This window comes from Lathamus discolor, chromosome 6, assembly GCF_037157495.1.
Source record: "Lathamus discolor isolate bLatDis1 chromosome 6, bLatDis1.hap1, whole genome shotgun sequence".
Classification (NCBI taxonomy): Eukaryota; Metazoa; Chordata; class Aves; order Psittaciformes; family Psittacidae; genus Lathamus; species Lathamus discolor.
Genome location: NC_088889.1, coordinates 16,089,576 through 16,109,359, shown reverse-complemented (window position 1 = coordinate 16,109,359; position 19,784 = coordinate 16,089,576). Strand labels below are relative to the sequence as shown.

At 42.2% G+C, this 19,784-nt stretch overlaps 1 protein-coding gene across 8 annotated transcripts in view; it reads right to left on the bottom strand.

The window, feature by feature from the left end:
• The window catches only part of KTN1 (kinectin 1), a 79,839-nt gene that overhangs the window by 40,139 nt on the left and 19,916 nt on the right, over positions 1–19,784 (bottom strand). For 7 of the 8 annotated variants that reach the window (XM_065683048.1, XM_065683051.1, XM_065683052.1 and 4 more), the window contains exons 2-7: positions 13,403–13,954; positions 11,711–11,848; positions 9,071–9,238; positions 6,099–6,229; positions 3,885–4,001; positions 1,182–1,322 (exon numbers count right to left, since the gene is read on the bottom strand). In XM_065683048.1, coding sequence (XP_065539120.1) covers positions 1,182–1,322; positions 3,885–4,001; positions 6,099–6,229; positions 9,071–9,238; positions 11,711–11,848; positions 13,403–13,925 — 1,218 coding nt within the window. In that variant the 5' untranslated portion in view covers positions 13,926–13,954. The remainder of the gene's footprint in view (positions 1–1,181; positions 1,323–3,884; positions 4,002–6,098; positions 6,230–9,070; positions 9,239–11,710; positions 11,849–13,402; positions 13,955–19,784) is intronic. The other variant, XM_065683050.1, reaches the window with a different exon arrangement.

The window sequence follows — 19,784 nt, the reverse complement described above, 5'->3', positions numbered from 1 at the left end:
ACACATTTTTCTTAATGCCAACAGATATACATGATCCCAACAGAAGCAGGGGCACAAACTCCATCTGACTGGAAGCTTTGACAATTTAAGTTCCAGCTTCTTTGAAATGCTACAGCACACCAGTAGGGGGAGCAGAACCATGGCACTGGTTCCTCTGCATATCACTGGTTCTTCTGCGCATACTTCCTCCAGCTTTGTCTGTGACAACAGCATCTGCAAAAGCCATGCAGCCATGCCCACACCTCCTTCATCCTGCCCAGCCAGCACTAAGGCCCTACAGTAATACAGTTAGCTTATTTTGAACTTTCATAGACGTCTGTGCTCCAGGTAATGGTTGTCTCTCCTGGGGTAATCGCTGGACATGATCTTAAAGGTCTTTTCTAGCCTAGTTGATTCTATTATTCTAGAATACAGTTCTGCTCCAAAACTGCAGAGGTGCTACTCTCTTAAAGTGCCGAGGCAGAAGATACAGTATTAAAACTGGAAAGTTCACATGCTGGGCTTGATGTTTGTGACATTCACATAAGAACAGAACACACCAGAATGTGAATCTAAGCACCAGTCAAGTTGATATAAGAGGGGCCATATTTTTTTCACAAACTTTTTAGCTAGAAGTTTTTCACCTGATGAAACAAACTCTTCTGAGGTCATTCCATTACAATGCAACTTCAGGAGAGAGTAACAGGGGTCTTAAATAGAGGTGTCTGCCCTTCAATTATTTTCAGCAAAGCACTCCCCCAGGCAATAATATTTCCAGCATATTATGTTACATTGTCACTCTTTACAATAATTTTTAAAGTTAAAGTTATCAGCCAGTAAATGATCATCAGCATTAGTGGCTCTCTTGAGTATTTCAATTAAATTTTACACTTTAATTGAGTAACATTTCAGCAGAATACCACAAAGGAAACATAACTAGATCAGAGACCAGCTGCCTGGCTAGCACAGGTCTTTTACAGACTACGGAAGTTACCCATGAGAACACCTTGACTTTCTTCAAGAAGTTTCCCCACCCTCAGGTAGATGTGTCATACCACTAGCACACTGCATTCAAGGTTCCGGGTAAGTAGCAATCTGTGTGAGCGAGCAACAAAGGCTGAGCCCCGGCTAAAGCAATGATTCCTCAGCACTGATCTGCTTCTGCATGAACATCAAGTTTAATGGTTTGGTAAAGCATTTACCTTTATCTTCATCTGCTGAGATTCTTGGTAGCTAACATGTATTTTACTCTGAAAAGTGCCATGCTCCTTTTCTAGCGCATTGATCCGCTCTCTCATTTTGGCTGTAAGCAAGCCATTCCTCTCCTTTTCTGCAACCAGCTCCTTGGGTAGGAAGAAAAAAGGCAAAGAAGTCATCTACTGCTCCTTTCTAGAGTCTAAGAGTTTGAAGGTAAGTAAAAACATAGCAAGTGAGTACCAAATGAAAGTCAGCAATCTTCACTTGGAGAAGTTACAGCATTGGATCCGACAAAGCTTACAGCACCTTTATGAGGATTTGGATCTGCATAATTTCACATTTATTAGAGAGGTTTGCCAATTTAAACACTGATCTTCCATTGTCTCAGAAGAGCTGAAGTCTTATTTCTGTTGAGTTTGGGCAGATTAGAGAGTCCTAACAACTAAAACCACTGGTATCATAGAGGGCAGATTAGATTTTCATCCCAAGTTTAGCAAAATGCAAGAACATGGGTAAACAACTGTGGCAAAACAACAGAGCACTTCAGAGCAAATAATTGCTTTGCAGCTGGTTGCAAAGCCAACAGTTCTGCCAGAGGAGATGGGCTATCAGTACCCAGCAACAGCTACAGAAGCCCTAAATCCCACCAGCATGATGCCATATTGTAGCTTTCAAATTAAAACACACATTGCTATTTAAATTAATCATTTATTAGCCAGTAATTCAAACCAGACATCTAGGAATTCACAGAGCTGCTCCTCTGCAGTATAAATGCACTTGCTGTAAAAAGCAAAAGCATTAAGTGCAGCTTTCAGTCAGCTTCAACTGCAGAATGAGATACTTGTACCACCTAAGCTTCAGGTGTCCTCCAGCTATGCAGCACAGCCTGTAGCTCCTTACAGTGCCAAGGAACCTTGACAGGTAATACAAGTTCTCTAAATCATTGGCCTGAATACCCTCCATCTTTTCAGAGTAATTACAGCTTTTTCCACATTTTCATTTAAATAAAAGCTACTCTCTCTCTTTTAGATCCAACTTACTTGAGGAGGCTGTCTGCCATCCATCCATCCACCCATCCATGTATCACCCCACACACCCTCACCACCCGCCACGTCCATTCCCCAAATTCAGTGACACAAGTTCCCAAACCCATGTTCACAAAGGCATTTAGGAACTTGAGTTGCATCAAAACCTTTAAGTCACTTCTGCAAATATAGTGTAAAGAGCTTGACACAAAGTTTTCTGTTATTTTTGCATGTTCACAAACACAACAAAATGAAGGACACCAGGACATTCCTTCTACTTCACCAATTCCACCATCTACCTGCAGTTCTCACTAACCCGGCTACCCTGTCAAGACAGTGCCAGAGATCCTGGCAAGATTAGCCTTCACCTAGTCTGTGTTTTGCCAGTACCTCTGAGGTCAGGCACCACTTGCTGTCATTTATCCTCTCCAGTTAACATCTTTATCACCCTTAAAGCTTCTAAAAAGATTTTCAGAGAAACATCAATTAGAAGGTAAGAGCTTTTAGTCAGTCAAGCCAAACTTTTTCTCTTGTTTATCCCGATCTTTTAGCACCACAGCAACTTCGCTTTTACCCAGTTTTTCCCAGCTTCTCCCTTCCCTCTCCAAGTCCAGCTGGCAGAACGCCCCCAATGACCTTCTCTGCAGCTCCCACCTTGCCTTCACAAGCACCACTTTGCAGATTTTTTTTTTCCCCCTAAGCACATCAGGTTGCCACACACTCAGGCTCCTTCATACATTCCCTCTGCTTCTTCAGTACAGATCTCCCCTCTTTCATTCTACAATCCTGAGCCAGAGTTTCTGTCTCCCCCTTCTCAAACACATCAGAAGTCCTTCCACCCTATAGTTACATATTAACTATCCCAAACCTCTTGATCCCACCCTGCAAATGTACACCTACCTGTGCCCTGCCAGGAGCTCACAAAATACCTACACCCTTCGTTCATTCTCATCTGCCAAGGCTCCCAACTGCCATGTCCTCTGGCTAGGCACCCAGCTTTCTGTGCCCAACTTCTTGTCCCGCAATAAGACCTTCCTGAACATAACGCCTGTGCACTTCCAAACGAGCCAAAACTTAAGAATCCTCCCACCAAAAGTCTCCAATTCACTCCATATTTGCACCTAATTATTTGTTCTACCATAACTGCTTTCCTCTGAAACCCTCATTGAGTTTCATAAACTGGTCTTGACAGTGACATCAGCATCCCTATACATCAAAAGCAATCCAAGCTGCAACTCAAGGAGCTACTCAGGCAGTCTACACCTTCTGTAGCTTCCCTCTTGAAGAAAACTTGATGATCGTTGTGCCTTGAAGCACATAAGAATGTGAATCACAGAGTATGTACTGGATTAAGACTGCAATGCAAAACAGGTGTTTAATATTTGCATCCACAAAACTGCCTTACACTCAAAGGAAGTGTTTTAAAAGTAACCTTTCGAAAATAAAAAGAGTCTTAGCTTAAAAGTCTCAGTAAATTAACTCTCCGGAAAATAACTCTGCAAAAATGTGTTAACAGCATCATAAAAATCAAACAGTGTCCTGGTAAACTTCTCCAATATAAAAAAAAAAAATCCACCTTTCAGTTTATACCAAGGTCAGTAAACCAGCATTTGCTGTCTGCTAGTCCTACAAACCCCTCCTCCTCTCCCACAGCCCTCTACACACATGCATCTCTGTATTTACCTGGGTGAGCTGCTTGCACTGCTCCTTTGCAACTGTTGCCTCCTCCTTCATCGCAGTGAGCATTTTCTCTTTGTCTTGTAGCTGATGTACAGCTGCAGCCGACTCAGCCTTGCTAGCCTGCAGCAAGAGTACATAAAAATGATAACACACGCCAGAAGTACTTGCACAACGCACTAGCAGGCAGCAGAGCAAACCTGAGAGGAAGACACACTCCCTCCTGCCCCAAATCATCCGTGTGGTGTACATAGCACCAACAGTACCCAATTCTGCTGCTAATGCATCCTGCAGCATCAATCTCGTTAGACAAGGAAATGCATTTTCAAACACACTGAAACCAATTAAGAGAATAAATGGGCTCTTACGGTGCTTCCATGTTGGAAGAGAGCTGCTGTGGCAGCGATGGGGAAAACGAAGAACAGCCATCAAGAGAAATACAGGAAAAAGACACAGAGATGCTGAATCATTCAATCATTGAGATTGGAAGGGACCTCCAAGATCACCTGGTCTGAACTGTGCTTAATGCAGGTACAATCCAACAAACCTAACCTCCTGAAATATCTCACTACAAAAGAGAAAAAGGGAACACTGATCTGGCCTCTCATTCCACTTCACAGGAGACCCTCCATCTGACATAGTTATGTTTCTGCTGGCACACTGACACACAAAGTTTGAGATACTACAGGGAACAGAACTAGAGGAATGATACCCACAGACCTATTACTTGTATACAGGTTCTAAAAATTAAGAAACTCCAGTAAGGGGTGAGACTCCTAAATGTTTGTGCCCAGACTTCACTCAACGTAGTCTGATAACTGAAGAAACAAAAAACTTATCAGTCCTATAATGCACTGCTTGGAAGTTCTCATTTAATAGTCTTGTGTATGCATGCAGTACAAAACACACTGTCCATGTTATACACGAGTTAGAGATAGGAAAATATTCATATTTCTATCTACAGAAACCTATATTTCTTGGTCATATACAAACCCAGGAACCCATTTTGATCCCAAAAGTTTAGCTTTAACACCAAACCTTCCTTTAAAGGAAAAAAATACAGAAAACAAGCTGGCTGCTGTTACAAATAAAACAGGCAATATCCATTGCAAGTGTACCACTATTGGGTTTCCAGTCAAGCACTGAAACAAAGGCCTAATAAGAATAAGAAGTCTCTGTCCTTGGAGATTTTCAACACCCAACTGAACAAATCCCTGAGTAACTTGCTATGAATTTAACACTCAAACTGCTCTGAGTAGGCAGAAGACTGCATGATGTCCTCAAGTCCCATCCAACCCAAACTGTGTATATATGCTAGTATACTGCATCAATTGAATTGACACATACCCAGTTCTGGTATTCTGACACATACCATTTCTGTTCTGGTATTCTATCTTCAGAAAAACACAGAATTGCAAGCCTTCAAGTGAAAAATGGGATGGTACAAGCTCAAAGTGACAACCATAACAAGTCATGGGAGGAGCAGGTATTTGCAAGATATTCAAGGTCATCATTCTCTTCTATCTTAATAGAAAAATTAAGAAAGAACTGCCTAGCTAGCACTGAACACAGGTTGCCCAGAGGGTTTTGCAGTCTCAGTCCCTGAAGGTTTCGAGCCAGGCTGGATAACGCCCTGGGCAGCATTTGCTACAAATCCCCTGAGGTCCCTTCCAAATGTGTACTGTCTTACAATCCTATGAGAAACAAATATCCAAAGCAGTCAGCAGACTAGGACGTATAGACTTTTAAGATGAAGAGACTCACAAAACACAGAATTAGCCGATCAATTGCAGAGACACAGCAGGTTCTTCTTTATCTCTACTATAGTTTGTTCTATTTACATGTTTGTAAAAGATCACTCCTGAAAGTCACCAAGCGGCCTTTCCCCATGCCAAGACACACACATAAGCAGTTCTATACCTATATATACACCTTAATTCTCCATGGTTATGTCTGCTCTTTATGAGTGGTCAAAAGCCAGCAGCCTGTCTAGTCAGCCCATGGGATGGCAGATGGCAGCACAGAGACATCTGACAACTGCCTTCTGCATGCAAAACACGCACAGACCAGCTGGAAAAAGTCTTTATAAGACAGAATGCAGAAATCACAACAGAACATTGATATAACTAATTTGACAGCATCTCTTCAACTTCTGGTTATTTAATAGTTTTCTTCCCATCCCTGTCCCCATCCCTCTCCCCCGGTGCCCCCATCATTCACCTTTTGCAAGACATCATGAATTGCACTGGATTTTTCCTTTAACATCTCCACTATGCAACGGGCCTCATCTTCATTGAAGATCATATTCTTCATGGACATTACAAAGTCTTTAAATTTTACTTCAGCATTCTCTGCAATACAAGGGAGGATATATTTACTTTGGACTCCATACAGAATCGTTTATTTTGCCTCAAAACAGCATGTAATGGGGTACCATTATGCATTAGATTTATTTTCAGTCTGAAATGCCAAGAAGCAAGAGGTCATGAACATTCAGCAAAACCAACATCTCTCCAATTTAAATCCAAGAACAATCTGCCAGCTGATAGTTTTGGGAAAAAAAAAATCCCACCACTTTGTTTGTACAGTTGGTAACATTTATAGCGTTGCTAGCAAGAAGACAAAGCATAATACAGATTTTGAAGAAAAAAATAGCATAAATGTGAAAGCTTGAAGAGTCCTTTCTAGTGTATTATGACAGTTATTCAAACCGAGCTCTCAATTTAAAGGACAGCCTGGCTCCACAATCAATATGAACATGACAAGTTAATGAATTTAAAAACTGGCATATTTCTGATTGCAATAAATGGAAAGCAGAAAAATAGTCCCTCAGTGTAAGTTTAGAAACTAACTACTGCAGAAGGAGTCCAGCAGAAGGAAGATATATCAGTAATACCCCTCTTAATGGCTAAATGTTTGAAAAGACATATTGTCCGGGGTTCAGCTGTAACAGTATTTTTCTGCTTCCTAGTAGCTGGTGCAGTGCTGTGTTTCAGCTTTAGTCCAAGAACAATGCTGATAACCACAACACACTGGTGTGTTAAGGAATGGTTACTTTGATCAAGGACTTTTCAGTCTCTCATGCTCTGCCAGTGAGGAGGGGCACAAGAAGCCCAGCAGGAGCAGACACAGGACACCTGACCGAAACTAGCCAAAGGGATATTCCATACCACAGCACATCATGCCCAGTATAAAAACTGGGAAGAATCAACAGGAAGGGCAGATTGCTGCTTGGGTTGGGCTGGGTATCAGTCAGCAGGTGGTGAGCAATTGTATTGTGCATCATTTGCATTTATTGCTTTTTTCCTTTTCAGTTTCATATTCTCTCCTCTTGTTATTTCCCTTATTATTATTATTACTAAGTTTATACTGTACTTCAGTTATTAAACTGTTCTTAACCCATAGGGTTTACATTCTTTTGATTCTCCTCCCATTCCCACTAGGAAGCAGGGAAAGGAAGAGTGTCAGAACAGCTGCATGGTTCTGAGTTATCAGCTGGGCTTAAACCACAACACACATAGAAAGAAAACACAATTCAACTAACTATGCTCTAACAGTAACAAAACCAACACTGTTCATATAAAAAACAGCCTGCATGCACATAGGTCATTAGGTGGCCCCCTAACTTCAGTAAACAGAAGCACACCCAGTATCTCTTTCAAGTATCACCAGTGCTCAGCAACACATAAAAGGATGGGAGACATGCCGTTGAAATGAGGCTAAACATCAAACTCAAACCTCTCCAGAGTTTGAAAAAATAAGTGAAGAACTAAAACGTGGTCGTGATTCTAAGCCCTTAAAAGAAGTTATCAAGCATAAAAACAAATCACTGAATAACAGAAGGAGGAAGGGGGGGGCAAGAAGAGGGGTAAACACTGAAAAATTCTAGCCCACACTCTCCTAGTCCTATATCCAACTTAAGTCTTGGCCACAAATCACACCATTGCTGCACTGACATAATTTTTTCCTGTTACCATATACTGGTGTCACACCAAAATCCTGAGACCAGTCCGGTTAGCCACGAGTCTATAGAAGCTTAGCCTGGACCAGCCTTCTGGGAGCCCCAGGCTCAAGCAGAAAGGCCTTGCTCTTGCATCCAAGAAGCTTACAATTAGAATAGTGAGAGATTTCTATATTGGGAGGGCAAATCCCAGCTGACATAGAAGAACTAGGAGCATAGAGAAGGTTACAGCTTGCAAAGAAAATGAGAAGGGATGGGTGCACATGAGAGGCTTTGATGCTTCAGGGCAGTAACATGCAGCCATTGAGCTAGAAGCACAAGAGAAGCCTCAGGCAAGTGGGAATCTAATCTAGATACCAAAGTGAGTTGCTGGGAAGCTTTCAAGTGAGCATTTTAGAAGACAAGTCTAAAAAGAGACATAGCCAAGACTGCAGTGAGTGACAAGGCAGACAGTGTTGGAGAGCAAGCCTTCTGCACAAACCTGAGCCCCTAGTAATCACTGCTCAGTCACTTGGCTTTTCTCCAGCTGCTCAGAAATTTGAGGGTCTCACCTCACAGCTCAGTGAGTCTGGTACTCTTTGAGCAGGTCAGCAGCCTATTTAAAGTTTCAGGGTGGGACACAATGCTCATGAGTCACTCCAGGCCTCTGTGGGAGAGTGTGAAGGAAGCTCCCCTGTCCCAACCAATTTCAAACTGCATTCAAAGAAAAAGTCAAAGTCTTACTCAAAACTGTCAGACTATTCCCACTGGCAATTTGCTCCAGGTAACTTGCGTTGCACCCAGAAATACACACTACCTGGTCAGCCCCAACTAGCTGCATGAACAGCCCCAGAGCATATAGCCTGTGCTCCAAGTCTCAGGCAGACTTCAACAGCCTGTACTGAAAGCTCTTGGTTTAGAGTTCATCCCTTAGCAATGCCCGAACCATCCACTGCAAAACTAGCTCACATGCATCTGTGTGGTCTACGATCACCCATTTGCTTACTGTGAGGACACAAAAGCCTACAATCATCATTAAAAGGATTCAGATGGCACAAAGCCCTTTCAAGAGCGCCAAAGACAGGGGAGAAAGGAGCACAGACAAGAACAAAGTGTCCTGCAGCCACAAATGTTTTCTTCAAATCACTTCTTCCCAGTACATAAGAGGTTCCCCTTTCGCACATACGCAGCCTGTTTTCCCTCAGGTTCACAAGCAGGCTATGACAGAAAAACTTCATTATCAGTTTCTTACCTTTATCTGTTTCATTCTTCAGTTTCTTGCCACTGCTCTTCTGGATCCCCTCATTCACATTCTGTTTTGCTACTTCAACCCCTTCTCGCTTTTCCAAAGGGCCAGCATCAGAATTATCCGTCAATGGAATGTAAGTAGATGCTTGAATAAGAGGTTCATCCACCAGAACTATAATCAAAAGTCCACAGGATGGGTCACAGGTTTGTAATAATTAACATCAGCATTTTTAGAAAATATGCACAACACATTAGAGAGAGTTGGATTAAAGCACTGGATTATTAACTCAATAGTTATGCTTTTTATTTCTATTATCCTTCACAGCTTAACTCATTTAGCTCTTCAGGTAAGTTCATTAAATAAAGGTCTCTAATGCAAAGCAATTTAATAGCTTCAATTAAATTCCTATTTCCAAAGCTGCCTTTTAGCATTTTAACAAGTAGCAGACAAGACCCTTTACAGTTTGACTTCCATTTCACTTTAATGAGAAAGTTGCACAGAGCATCAAGACTGTTTTACTTGTGGCTGTGTATGAAATCATTCCACATCCCCAAAGTGTCAGTAAAGTCAAGTACTTTGTCCCTATTCTGTTAAAGGCCAGTACCTTACTGCCAGCACTTTCACTCAGATTACATCACCTGTGAACTAAACCGTTCCAGCAAAATATGCAGCAGTGGCAGTAATCAAGCTTTTCACATGCAAACTCAACTATACTTAATGAAGGTATCATCTGTCAGAGCAGGCTTTAGACGTCATTAATATTCAGAGAGGTACGCAGAGGTACTGACCGACCTCTGGTCTCCATTCATACAGCACTGTATAAATGCAGTGAGGATCAGCCTCTTTCCAAAGAACTTTACAGCCTGCGCTGCTGAATCAAAAGCAGAGGAGGGGAGGGGAAAAACCACGGACAACGGATATGGCCAGGAGAGTTGGATTTGCTGTTTGCCCAGCTCCTGAGCTGCTGGTCACACTGCCTGAAGTATGCAAGATGTTATACATAGAGCCGTATCACAGCAGGAAAACTCGGACCCAGCCTGCCCAGACTGAAAGGCTGATGAACAACACATGCCACACAGCAGATCAGAAAGAGAATGAACTGGGTGGGATGCAAGGTTTCAGGCATCACTGCAAGACAAATACGCATTCCTGGCTGCCAGAGTACCAGTTATAAAACACTTTTGTGTTCTAGCTGCTGCTAAGGAGCAGAATAGGCCAGATGGACTTAGTGTGTCACCTGTTAGAGCTTTCCCACTTAAGCAGCCAGCAAACACCTGCAGGTACAATGCAAGCTCAGAAGTGACATCTCTAGCAGAAATACCCACTACCTAACCCGTTTACCATCCTCACCTTTTCCCTTCCTCTCCTTATTAACTTCCCCTTTTCAAAATCTATTTATAATATCAATGAGACATTTTGCAGTGTCAGTTACATCTGAGATTCCCATAGTACTGTCTTGGCTAACCTGAATTCTTACACCACCTAATTTTTGCTCTGTCATTTTGGAGAGGCAGCTTTAAAAGAAAACAGCTAGCATTCAAATAATGCATGAGCTACTCCCATGTAGCACTGACAGCTTAGCTTTAATGCTGGGTGAACTGGTACTGACACTTACTTGCCACATACAGACAAGTTTGTGGTGCATGAAATGCCCCACAAAGAGCAATGGATGCATAAGTATAAGAACATCCATAAAGGACAATCACATCATAGGTTCCCCATCAGTAAGTTTTTTCCATAAGGAATAATTTGAAAGCTTTCCAGCTGCTACAACATAGAGGAACCCTGCACTACTGGGAACCTTACCCTAGTCTGACTAGGGCCCACTACTGATATGGACTGATAACCTGCCAAGCATAAAGGAAACTGGTCAACAGTGGGTATTAAACGAGCAGTCCATCAGCTGCCAAGTTCTTCATAGCTGTACCAGCAGAGAAGAGTTTTGAGAAGCTAACAAGGTGGCCTCACAGAACTCAATGGTCACGTTCTTCCCAAAAGCTACAGGGACAACAGCACTAATTGTAAAAAAAAAAAAAAAAAAAAACAAAAAAAAAAAAAAAACCACACCAAAGAAACAAACAAAAAAAACACAAACCCACAAAGGCACACTGAGCCAAGAGGAGACAAGAAACAGCATCTTGGCAGAAAACGAGGAATGATGAACAGTAAAGGCCTTGACAGCAAAGATGAACAGTTTATGCTGGAGAATCAGCTAACAAAAGGACAATGAGAGAAGAACGTGGTCAAAGCAATTGGCTAAGAAAAAAAAAAAACCCAACCCCAAACAAACTGCAATATTGTTTGAGGCAGAAACTGCATCAGTTCCAGACATGCCTTAATTAGAGCAACTTAGAGCCTGCTCAGCTTATGCTGTAAGTCAACACATTACTCCTCAATTCAAGCACAAATGTTTGAATCCAAAAGAGTTCAGAAAGGTTCATGGCATCATCCCATGTTCAGCGGTACCAGATGTTCATAAAATTGAACAGTACCTCAGGGCTGAGCAATCTCTCCTACCTGGAATTCCTGCTTTTTCAAATTAGGAGTGTTATTCTGTGAGTTTCTTTCCCAAAGCAAGAGAAACTGAAGTATGGATGGCAAAAAGGCTTGCTAGGTTTATCTGCACCAAGCCTGTATTCTCACCATTATCAACTTTCTGCTTCTTTGCAGAGACTTTCTTCCTTCCAGATACATTTTCTTGCTTTATCTCCTGATGGAGCAGCACTGGGTCTTGTTTTTTGGCAGGAGACACAACAGAATCAGTCTTAGTATCTTGATCATCTGTAACAGATAATTAAGACAATACATTCTTCTGTATATTCTCATTATTACTTTTAAATCAGTAAGTCTGGAATAGCCACAAAGTCCACTCCCAGAAAAAACACGCCTTTTTAAATCAGAAGATGAAGTTATCCATACATATGTACACACATACACTTCACATATCAGATGAAACCCCAAAGCAATAGAAAACTTCAGCAGATTCAAGAGCCACAGCACCTAGTGTTTTGACAGAAAGGAATCTTATCTGCAAAGAGAACATACAGCAACACAAGGAAGTTTTACAAATCCAATCCAGGTTTTACTGTGACAGAGCAGACAGCACGTTACCCATATTAGTTTCTTATTTGTAAGAAGTACTTTCCTCCCCCCAGTGAATCCACTTGGGCACTTTAAACACACACCCCCAACAGCTACTGGGACTGTGAGAAGCAGAAAATAAGTGTTTCACATAAGGGAACTGTTCTTTTTAGAAAAATTTCTCACTAGAAACAATTCTTATCTTTTTGGACAGCCTGTGCTATATAATAATCTTGTCAGAGCAGACACACACAGTTCAGAGTTAGTGTTAGCTCCTGTAATCAAGGATAAGAGTCAGTTGTGGCTGCCCTCAGAACAGCACTTGCAGACCACATTTTAACCATGCCACAGAGATTTTTCAGAGAACACCCACAAACGAGATTTGATACTTTTTTTGGTGGTAGTGGGTGGGTCTTTTTTCTCCTTTTTGTTTTTAGGTGTCTTTTTTTTTTTCAGAAAAAGAAAAAAATCCACCACATCAAGCAGCAATGTCTTTCTTTTAACCTCACTCCCTGTAACAAACCTGTTACGCCTGCACCTCAAAAGGGTGATGTGCAAACACCTCAGCTTTCATTTATTTCTGAAACTGGGTATTTTTATTCGTTTTTAACTCCTAACTCTACACTGAGACATGTCAGCTTCTGCTGAGGATATGGTCAAGACTGTCACAGGCAATTCTGACTGCAGGCTTTGGTCTATTCTAGGTTGAACGTTTCAGTTACAATGGCTGGACCAGTTTTCTTTCAGCATTAGTTCTATTCAGTTACAGAGGTGTAGCAGGTGGGAAGCAGCTGTGTTTCTTTCCATGAATCAGCCAAACACCTCTTTGTATATTAAGTCTGCACTTACACAGTGATTTATTTTGCATAGTCTGCAATGGAGTTTCTCTAGATATGCTTCCTTATCAGAGCAGCCACTCTTAGGACTCCACTTTCCCATAGCTTGACATTACCATGCATGCAGCAAACATCTAATTTCACGTAATCAAAATTTTGACAGCAGAGATATGACCTACTCTGTTCCACTCAACAATCTTTAATAGAAGAAAGTAAGGACAGGAGGAGGAAAACCAGAGCATTGCTGCCAGATGAAAAACAGGGGAAAAAGCGTAGCTCATAAAAAGGAAAAGGTTAGAAGTGAGCCTTTGCCTTGTAGAGATCAGGCAGAACAGTTGTGAGAGACACTCTGTGGCCTTGCAAAAAGCAGAACACAGTTTTGGCGTTCTGTGCAAGAAGCATATGCAACATCAGATACCCATTCCATTTTTCTGCTTCTTCTGCCCAGGCTTCTTCTTAGATGCTGCAGATTCAGATGGTGGAGTGGGCTGTTTTGTAACAGGGACTGGATCTACTTTCTTGCCTGAAGACTTGGATCCTTCCGACTCCTTAGTTATGTGATCATCTTGAACAGCCTTATGCTTCTTCTCCTTCTTCTTCCGTTCTCTAATGCCAGTAGATGCCTCAGTCATGCTCAAGGGAGCAGGAGTGATGTGCTCTTCATCCGTACTCAGTGCATCAGAGAGCTTAAAGTCCCGAGGTGTACTTTCAGAGTCAGATTCATGGATGTTCCCATTCTGAGCTTCTTTCTTCTTGTTCTTCTTCTTCTCCATTTTCTTTTTATCAGTCTTGGTAGGTGGAAACTTTAAGTCCCTTTTCTGTTTTGCAAGGACTTCATCATATAAAGTTTCTTTCATGAAAAGCCAGAAGAAGAGGAAGATGACTGTAATAACCACAGAAGGAATGAGGATGATAAAGTAGGTAGACTCGTAGAACTCCATTTTGCTTTTGCTCTGCTATATTAAAAATCCTATAGGAAAAGAAAAAAAATATTAGGTTTCGAACAGGTTTTCCCATCAATATTATTTCCTCCACCAATTACAGTAATTAAAAAAAAGCTCCCTCATTGTTTTACAGAGGCCTTAAAAGAGCCTTTAATAAAATTACCAAACTATATCATGGAACAACTTCTGTAATCATTTACCATTTCCCTCAAAATTGCTAGCCTGGATAGGAAGGAACTGCAGTTTGCAAGGCTGCACGTCTTGGAAGAGAACGGTTCTCGTCTTACCTTACTTTTATTTGCCTTCCTCATTCTTCCTTCCTAAGTGAACTTCAGGAAGTTAAAGCTTTTCATTTCAGGAATGAGACAGCACTTTCTGAGGCTCTGAAATAAGGGCCAGTACATACAAAAGAAACTATTTTTTTTCTTGCCATAAATCAAAAATAATGAATTAAGACTTATCTTGGCAAGTGGGAGTTAAATTTCAGCTTCCTTTTGTTCCCAGATTTATGACAGCTTCAGAAGCAGAATAAGAGGTAAAAGGGAAAGAGCCCTAAATTCAACCATAAGAGCCCTAAAGTCAACCCTAGAAAAATCAGGTATTTTCAAACCTGCTTTCTGAAGTCTAAAAAACAGCTTTAAACTCATGAAATATCCACCCATTTATAGGGAAACAGGAAGCTCTGTTACTTATTTTGTACGCATAACAGCGTATGACTTCTGGGTACCAACAGACCAGATGACTGTAGGGTAATTTGCTGAAAACACTTCCTACAGGCTAAACTTTTTTAAAGCAGGTACCACAGAGTTTAAAAAAAGTCTGAACGAAGACAAGCCCCTAACTTTGCGGCCAAGACAAGCCAGATTTTCCCATTTCACAACTGATCACTACAAACAGACTTGGACTTACACGGGAAAAAAAAGAAAATTCTCTCTAAACTGTTTGTTCCAAAGAGGGGCAGCAGGAGAGCATCAGCCATTAAAACAAAAAAAAAAGCCACAATCAAAACTCTAATTGAGAACAGCCCTAAGAAGGACTTGGGGGTGCTGGCTGATGAGAAGCTCATCATGACCCAGCAGCGTGCTTGAAACCCAGAAACCAACCGCGTCCTGGGTTGCATCACCAGCAGCATGGCTGGCGGACTGAAGGAAGGTGTTCTCCCTCTCTGCTCTCATGAGACCACATCTGCATTACTGGGATCCCCAGCATAATAACGGCATGGACCTACTGGGACAAGTCCAGAAGAGATCAAAGATACTCAGAGGGCTGGAGCACCTTTCCTATGGAAATAGGCTGAGAGAACCGGGCTTGTTCAGCCTGGAGAAGAGAAGGCTCCAGGGAGACCTTAGAGCAGCTTCTAGTGCCTAAAGGGGCTGACAAGAAATCTGGAGAGGGGCTTTTGACAAGGGCCTGTAGGGATAGACAAGGGGGAACAGCTTTAAATTGACAGAGAGGAGATTGAGACTAAACATTAGGAAGTTCTTCACTGTGAGGGTGCTGAGGCACTGGCACAGGGTGCCCAGAGAAGCTGTGGCTGCCCCATCCCTGGCAGTGTTCAAGGCCACGCTGGATAGGGCTTTGAGCAACCTGCTCTAGTAGAAGGTGCCCCTGCCCATGGCAGAAGGGTTGGAACTAGGTGCTTTTTAAGGGCCCTTCCAACCCAAACTATTCTATGATACTAATTAAGCAACTGCAATTCCTGATTTTCTAATTGAGTTTAAAACCACCATGGAAAGCATGTGCTTCAACTACATCTTTCTCTACACAGGTAGAAGACTCAACTGTCCCTTGGGAGAACAGTTCTCTTGCGAACAAACAGCAATGGCCCTCTCCACACACACACACACACCATCATCTTTGTCATTTGCTGCGGAACTACTGCCCAACCACAGCATCCTCCAAGACAGCAAAGGTCCTCAAGAAGACACAGAGAACCTTCTGCTGGTAGTGACACCAGGCGTAGTTACACAGTCTGCCCTTCTTCTCCCCAAACAACTCAAGGACAAGAGCTTCACACCAGCTTACACACGTGAGATGACACATAAAAAGCTAGCAAGAACTGCCTCACACCTTAAAGCAATATTGCTTGGGTATTTCCACTACTGCTTATAAAAAGAAGATGTACCTATTGAGGGCACAGAGAATAAAGCTCATGTAGAAGTTCATGGTGCAGAGAGAAGACAGGCTCTCCTTGCTTCTGTGCAGACAGAGCATTAATGTTTAAAAAGCTGACAGAGCTACATGTAAGGTTGTTTCACCTCAACTCCTGGCCATGCTGAAAGCTGCTACCATAAATTAGCTTGCCATCCTGCCACACTGGCAAGAGTTTGTTTGGAGCCTGGCTGTAGCTATTTAACAGCTTCTGGACAGAAAGGAGTTCTTGTGATAATTTATTTGTACAGTGCATTGAGCAGCAGAGAAAGCAAGGATTGGAAACTCTAATTTGGCTGTTCAGTTATCCAAATAAAAGACTAACATTTCAATACACTAATTATTCATCAGCTGTCTTAACATTAGGTCTCCTCCTAGCTTGTATTTATTTTCTGTGTGCACACAGCTCACTGAAAAGGCTTGGGTCTAGAATTACACCCAGCACAAAGTTTCAGAAAGGCTAAGAGGAACGGGAGGAAAAGCTTGTCTTCTGGGGAGAAAAAGCACAGATGCTCAAAACTAAGCTGGAGCTTTCAAAATTATTAGTTACAGCTACTTGATAAAGCCAGCTTCCGGCACTAAATGATCTAATATTAGTCATCTCTTGAAGAAAGCAGATCTTGAAAATTTGTCTCAGCCAAAGTCAATATTGATTGCTTGCAGGAGAAGCAAATCCCCAAAGTAAATATGTAATTAAGCAGATTTTTCACAAGTGTAATTAAGTTGATCATTACAATACATTACTGCAACAATTACAATACCTAACCACAAAGAGCCCTGAACAGCCCACTTCTTCCTTGCTGGTACACAAACACACAGCTGTCCACACATTCATTCAGCCAAGCCAGGATGATCACACCCTGTAGCCATCCATCCCTACACGTTTCCCAGCACCTGACACCAGATGCTCAGGTCAAATCACATGCTCAGCAAAACACATTTGTAAAGGTTCGAGACATCAAGTGTCAGGAGGCTGGATGGTCATCAAGGCAGGACTAAGGATAAGCAGAAAATTACTGCTGCTTTAAGACAAGAGAGGCTAGACAGATTTAAAAGCTTCAGCAGCTTCAAGAGGATCCATCAATACATAATTGCAACAGCCAGTCTGAGCAGGGAGTACTTACTGGACTAGATGAAGTCTGATCTCAGAGCTGGCTGAGCAACACAAGTTCTGCCAAGCCTCTGTCCACCGCCCAGCCCTCCCCTCCCTCCACTTCTCCTATTTCCACCCTATGCCAGATACAAAGCACAGCACTGCAGTGATGAGTTTCAGAAGCTCCGCAGACTCAATTACTGGCCCTGTCCTCACCAGGGCAAAGCACACCATGAGCCAAAGGAACACTTCCATCCCAAACATTGTGGTCAGATGCATGCAGATTCGATCTCCTAAGTCCAACAGGGCATTTCACATACACAAATCCAGCCTTTCACATGTGTTGTGGTTTAAGACCAGCCTACAGCACGACAACCCTGAATGAGCCCGATGCCATCAGATTTTGCAGGGTGGGAGGATGAACAAGAGGCTGCATGGCTCCAAGTTACCAGCTGGGCTTAAACCACACCACCACAGAAGTAGTGTTAAAAAATATGAAATAAAACCAAGTAAAAGCCTCAGGATTTAACTAAAATTGATTAGCACAAAGAACAAACAAGAGCTCTCCTGGCAACCCACTAATTTCCTCCTCAGCCCAGCAGGTGCAAGGACATCGAAAAATCACTTCTAGAAGGATACCATAGCTGCTGGCTTGTACATAGAATGACAAGATGACATCCTCCACCATCCATCCCTTGTGAAGACATCTTTATGAAGCAGCATTCTTGCCACACAAAACTCCTTTGTGGCTCACACAGTTTCCAGTTGTCCTCAATCTATGATTACTAGAAGTTTCATCATTTATACTTCCCTATTACACAGACAAGCCATCTAGACAAAAGACAGAAGCAATCTATGGCGGGGAAAAATCCCACGCCATGCAAGAAGAAACCGAATAATAATAAAACAATAAAACAAGTAAATGGTGAACACTGCATTAATATACCTTCATACACCAGCTTAACTGCTTCTCAGGACTTAGTTTTACCATACCTCCCATTCCTGTTAGCTCTGGAAACAGGAAATACCCTCACAGAAGTATTATTCCTCCCCGCTAGAAGTGCTGCAAGGGGACTTTTATCACTCGCAGCCCTCCCTTGGACAACTTTCCAGGGCGGCTGCATCAGCTCTCTACCCACTCAAAGCTGCAATCCCCAGGCAAGGCACACCCAGTAGAAATAGCACATACACACCCCCCTGCAGCTGCTGACAAGAGGCATGGCCACTTTGGCTATGCTTAAATTTCAAGGTATTTGGTTAAACACCCACCTTTCATCTATCTGTATTTGATATTTAACCTGATATTTATCAGGCACATTTCTTACATCCCGGCTGCCCAGAACCTGTGCCAGGCTCCTCACTTACAGACACCCTCCAGTCTTGTTTGTAAACTCAAAAACTCACAACATCCCTTTAGTCATTCTGAAAAAGGGGAACAAACTGCATCTGTCCCTGTCTACACAGACTCGGTTACTGTTCCCATCCCTCGCTGAACAAAAGAATTGCACTTTTGTTCCCTTAAACAGGGTGCATGCCATAGAAAATAATAATTTCTGAACTCCTGTGCAGTATCAGCGCCTGCACCTGACTTCCTCTGCTGTTTAACACTGCAATGGATTTTGCAACACTCTTTCCTTTCTGTATTTAAATCTCAAGTTTCATCCTGCGCAGATACCACATTTCACAGGATAGCCATTCAGTTTACATCCAGAGGATTAGCTTACTTGAGAAGACAGAAATAAATTACAGCTCCATCTGGCTAATGAGTCACTCACAGCTTAGCCCCAGCACATCAGAAGCACAGCGTCTATACATGCTTGGGTCCCAAGATGCACATAATTGCCAGGGATTTGTGCCTCTTAAAAAATTAAGAGTGGAGGGGAATATAGGTACAAAGGTGATTTTTGTTTTTAATATTAAGCAGTTTATGAGATACCACGTATGATTTAGCTAAAACAACGGCCTCCTTTAATTGTGGTGCTTTCCCTGGGATTTTCTCAAGCTGGCAAGCAGACTAAAGGTCTTCACATTCAGCAGTCCGCATGAACACCGCAAGAAGTCTCTGCAGAGGAGTATCTGTATTCAACCAATTCTTCAAATAGATTGCACTATTTTTTTATTCCTTAATCTGCACACAGTTAGCAACATGCTCCATCTCAGCCAGCAGCAAAGAGGATCAGGATCCTCTTGAAAACAGCCTCAATCCAAGCCCATCTTCCCTCAGAGCTCTTTGGGAAAGAATGCCCCGCAACAACCAGATCTGCCACAGGTAGAACAAAATTAAACAAGATGTTTAGCCACTCTATGTCTATTCCACATCCATACACTGGGAGCAACCACCACCTCTGTTCTTTACTCATGAGTATTAACTAACCAAAGCACTGCAGCCTCAAGCTCTGGGAAGGAAGGCTACCAGAATTAACAGGTCAATTAACATCATTGCTACATTGCTACAGTATAAGGAAAAGAACCAGACTCAAACCTTAGCCTGGCTCTGTTTTGGGTTTGGTTTTTTTTTTTTTTTTGAGCAGCCCTATGCGTCACTGAGAAAAAAAAGGAGGAAATAAAAAGATGTGTTCTTCACACCCCAAGATGAGACACAAAAGACAGCA